At 41.4% G+C, this 4,869-nt stretch overlaps 1 protein-coding gene across 1 annotated transcript in view; it reads right to left on the bottom strand.

Annotated features, from left to right (window-relative positions):
* The window catches only part of atg9b (autophagy related 9B), a 10,753-nt gene that overhangs the window by 1,315 nt on the left and 4,569 nt on the right, over positions 1-4,869 (bottom strand). The window contains exons 5-9 of the mRNA XM_010792575.1: positions 3,646-3,787; positions 2,782-3,530; positions 1,878-2,031; positions 1,431-1,610; positions 737-982 (exon numbers count right to left, since the gene is read on the bottom strand). Coding sequence (XP_010790877.1) covers positions 737-982; positions 1,431-1,610; positions 1,878-2,031; positions 2,782-3,530; positions 3,646-3,787 — 1,471 coding nt within the window. The remainder of the gene's footprint in view (positions 1-736; positions 983-1,430; positions 1,611-1,877; positions 2,032-2,781; positions 3,531-3,645; positions 3,788-4,869) is intronic.

Here is a 4,869-nt window from a genome sequence, read left to right as displayed (position 1 = left end):
GTAAAATAATGATTTTGGACAACGTTTTACTCACTAGTCTAAACTGGTGAAATACTACAGTATTGCTAAAAAACCGAACACATGGTAATTGGTTAGTGGGTTGGTCCAATGTGGACGGGTGGAATAGTGACACTTGAGAGGAGGATCTCGTGGTAGCATACCAAAAAATTGATTTATAGAGAGTCGGCCCGCACACACTCCCCCCAGGAAGTAAAAGTAGATTGTCATTGTACTGACATAACAAAAAAAACTTTGTAACACAGACTTTGTCTCCGACAAATACCTACGACGTTACTAGAAAACCAAAAAGCTGTTTTGGAGTCTCTGTACAACAACATATATAGACTCTAGATATTATTTCAGTACTATTTGAATCATATTATCCCTGGAAATTGATCTACTAGCGTATTTCATAAAGATGTTACAGTCGATCGAAAAGATAAAGTTACATTAGAACAAGATGTAAATAACCGAGCACACAGAAAAAAGGCGGACTATTAGACGACCGGTCACAGGACCGAGTGTGGACAAGATTGGACCGGCTAAAAAGAGAGAGAATCTTTTTTCCTGAAACTTTCAGAATCTCTTTACGCAGAGGGGACACATGTTGATGTATTAAAGACATGAAAACGTGGATTTTGCATAATAGGTGACCTTTAAAAGTAGAGAATTCTACTCTTGAATTATTTAAACATTCTGAGGCAATTCATATTTATTGTAACATCAAGGTTCCTACCGCAGCGCCGGAGCCGTTGGACTGCAGCGAGGTGCAGAGCGGGGCCTCAGAGAGCAGCAGCTGGGTGGAGGGGCCGCCCTGAGCGTCGTGGTGCACCTTCTCCTTCAGATGGCTGATGAACACCGAGCTCTCCTGAGGCGGCTGCCAGCGGGGGGTCTTGATGGTGAAATGCATGAGAGACAACTCTGTCTTTCCGTTTTCAGCTTGTTGGTATATGGACGCCTCCGTCTGGCCATGGGACATCCACTGCAAAAACATACAGAAATATAAATTCATTTACCAACATTAAGAGCAGGACCTGTGAATTCATGCTTGTTATTTCTTGTCGTTGACAGTTTTGGTTTACCTGTAAAGATTATTTGTTTTTGTTTGTTTTGCACAAAGGAGTGATTTGTTTAAAAAAAAGAATCAAATATCACGGATGCTGATGAGGATGACCTGAACTTTTATTTTCATGAACAATGTATGCTAGTGGATAGGACCAGAAATGTTTTAAAGCTTCTTCTAGCCCCTTTTGAACATGAAGGAAACTATTTGAGAATGTATTTTTTATTTGTACACCTTTTTTATTTTTGCTTCTCTTTTGTTAATATTATTATTGTTTCTTTTGTTTTTAACATGTTCAATAAATTGACTAATAAAAAATATATATATACATTCCCAGTTTGAGAAAAGCTAAAGTAACAAATCTTACTGTTGGGTTTCCATGGCGCCTGATGTCCATCTGCGCGAAGGAGCAGATGTCTCCGACTCCAACGACATCCACAGTGAAGTTCCTGAAGAAGTCGATGATCTCTAGAGATTTGTTCCTCAGGTGGAAGATGAGAATGAAGGGTGTGACAATGGGACTGAGCAACTCCTCCAAGATGAACACCTGATTGAATCACAGAAATAAGGAGTCACATTTTAAATACGTTCAACCCCTTTACATAATCAGATGAATGTCAAAACTTCCCAGAAACCCATCAATAAATCCTGTGAAGGCTAACAGACTGTATCTAGTCTGACAAAGTCTCATTATTGACCAGGTGCTTCGTATCTAAAAATGTCATCAATCCAAACGAAAATCCTCCATCATCCATAACTCTGATTTAAAATGTAACAAATGTGTTCCTATCCACTCGGTCCCTCCGTTCCTCACCGCTTTGTACTGGAACAGCTGCGCCACCTCGTCGCGGGTCTCGCTCTTGTTAGCATGTCCCCTCCAGTGGTCTGGCATGTAGTGAATGTGTGCCAGCATGCACTGCAGCAGCTGCTCTGGACACCACACCATATGCTCATCTGGGATGAAGGACCTGGAGGAGGATATGGACAAAACATGTTCACTATCATCTCTAAAATGAAATCGTTTTGTAATGTTTAAATTGTTTTGTGGCAGAACAATCTGTTAGTGATTAGGAGGAATGGATGCACTTAAAGCGTTCCCATAAACACGAGTGAGTGAGGGATGATGAAGCGTACAGTTTACTTTTCACTATAACTTCACTCAATAACTGGAAAGAAACTTCAGAACGCCAATGGAGTACATCGAAAAGGAAGTGATAACTCAAAACTGTATAAACAAAAGTATAATTAATCATAGTATATAGATATGTTTAGATTATAATATAAACAGTAGGGCTAGATAATGAGGTTAAAATACCTAATTGCAATATTTTTGAATGAGTATGACATTACGATATCATTCACAATATTTGAGCGATGTTCACTTATCATGACTTCCCTTTTCATTATGTTAAATATATTAAATGATCCTGGTATCACGATTTTTTTTTTTGCAAGGATCTGCAACAAGCATATTTTTTCTTAAGTCTTGTAAGAATCTGATTTGGACAGGCCAGGACTCAGCAGCAAAACAATACTTTATTTAAAAGCTACTTCAACACAGATTTCCCCAAACGTTGCTTCTACAACTATTTCGCTGTTGCATTAGTCATTATTGTAATTTTTTATTACAATTAAAATAAGGTCTTCAACCTTAACAAAAAGCAAGATTTAACACCGAGTTGGCACCAGGTAAATCCAACCTGCCTCTGAAAGCTCACCTGGCGATGGTGATGACCACTCCGAGCACTGTGATGGCGGTGAGGATGTGCTGCACTGTCAGGACATCTTCATCATAGACTGTCAGTGCAATGAGCACAGCTAAAATTGAGCCTGAGAAGAAGGCAAAGTTCTTAGCGAGCACCGTGAGCACCGGTGACGTAAAGGAGTTCATGTATTTGGACGTGGGCTTGTAGCCGCGGCCTAAACGTCCGTGCAGCTCGTGGTCCAGCTCGTTGAAGTGACGCATGTATAAATGGCCGTACAGGGACCAGCGGCGCGCACCCAGGCTCCCCGGCTCTCTGCGGATCACTTCGGTGTAGCTGAAGAAAGCGTAGAGCACCTGCCACACCAGGATGAAGGGGCACAGCAGCAGGTTGGCCAGACCCATGAGCAGGATGACTCTGCTGAGCTGCTGCGCCAGCTCCAGCCGGTTCCCGTTGCGCTTGTACTTGGGGTGCAGGTTCCACTTGTTCTGAAACAGAGAGCCAGGGCCCCAGAAGAGGATGAGCTCAAAGTTGTACTTGAGTCCCTGGGTGAGGAACACCACGTTGCCCAGCAGGGGGAGCTGCAGCTGCACTGGCAGTAGAGACTTGTTTATCATGGCCACCATGTAGTTCTTGAACCTCAGGATGCGGTGATAGATGTCCAGTTCTGTCAGCTCCTTCTTGTGTATGCACATCTGCTGTTCTCTCTGCAGGCTGATGAGACGGTCCTGCACTTCCTGCCATGTGAAGTTGCATAGTTCATCCTGAGAGAGGAGGGAGGAGAGAGTAAGCTGACTAGTACTACAGAGACAATGGTTTCATGGCTTTATTATTGTCAACATGAATCCATTTGATAAGGTCTCTAGGTGTAGCACTTACCATTCTGATCTTCAGGGCTTTGATGTAGAACTGCCTGATCTCCCAGTAGCTCATAACATTGCAAAACACTTTAACAAGTCGATAGAGCCAGAAGATGGCTGCCATGATGAGAAGGAATATAAGCCAACTGTTCTCTTGAATCCTGGATAACAAAAAGAAAGATACTTTCAGACATGGCTGGCTTTATTTATCTGTTAAAACAATGGAATTGTGTCATTCAAAAAGAGGTTAAACTTTAGTTATAGCTGTATTTTTAAATGTCAGGACATTTGAAGAAAGAGCCATAATGCTTGCACAATATTGGGAAGGGCATGGAAAGATAGCAGGTGGAACAACGTCTAAAAATATCAGGAGAAAGTTACGGCTGGGGCTAATTTGAAAACTGGGATTCAGAAAAAACATTTACTGAGAACTCAGGGAAAAACATATCAGGTCCTCTCCTCATATGACAATGTAAATTGATCCTTTACGCAATATTTAACTTATAGTATGATGAACAGATACAAAAATGTATTAGACCTGCTGCTTTAATGTAGGGTATATTACATATGTATTAAACTACAGGTTGTGGAAAGGCAGCCTGTGTCTAAAACAAATAAGTCTACAAGCATTCAAGAAGAAATGTATAATAGGTCACATTCAGATATAATAAACAAATATGAGAGTTTTCGCGACCAGCATCTTGCTTTTAAAAAGGTAATTAGAGAACTTAAGAAGGATATGAGGAGGACAGATTCCTCACTGTAGAACACGCTGTTCCCATAACAGATCACCAGGGTGTTGTACGTCACTGACTTCGTTACAAATGAGTATACAGCCACAGTCAGAATCAGGAACAAATTAATGAGGGGCCTATTAGACAAGCTTGAAAAAAAACACACAGATGGAAGGCTAAATCTTGGAAAAAATATGACAACATGGAATTTGGGTTGGAGTTGGGGGGGGGGGCTAGTGAGGTGTTATATGGTAGTCAGCTTGTTGGTCCCGGCGAGTTGTCAATATCTCTGCTGGACAGTTTTGCCTCGCCAGAGCTATCAATTACACTGTCCTGTTCCCTAAAGTCTAAACACAGAACACAAATACCTTCCTCCAAGTACAGTGGGGCAAAAAAGTATTTAGTCAGCCACCAATTGTGCAAGTTCTCCCACTTAAAAAGATGAGAGAGGCCTGTAATTTTCATCCTAGGTATACCTCAACTATGAGACAAGACTGCCAAGGCACACA

This window comes from Notothenia coriiceps, unplaced genomic scaffold, assembly GCF_000735185.1.
Source record: "Notothenia coriiceps isolate Sejong01 unplaced genomic scaffold, NC01 NC01_scaffold00036511, whole genome shotgun sequence".
Classification (NCBI taxonomy): Eukaryota; Metazoa; Chordata; class Actinopteri; order Perciformes; family Nototheniidae; genus Notothenia; species Notothenia coriiceps.
The sequence above is the reverse complement of the archived record's forward strand: the minus strand, read 5'-3'. Positions and strand labels throughout refer to the sequence as shown.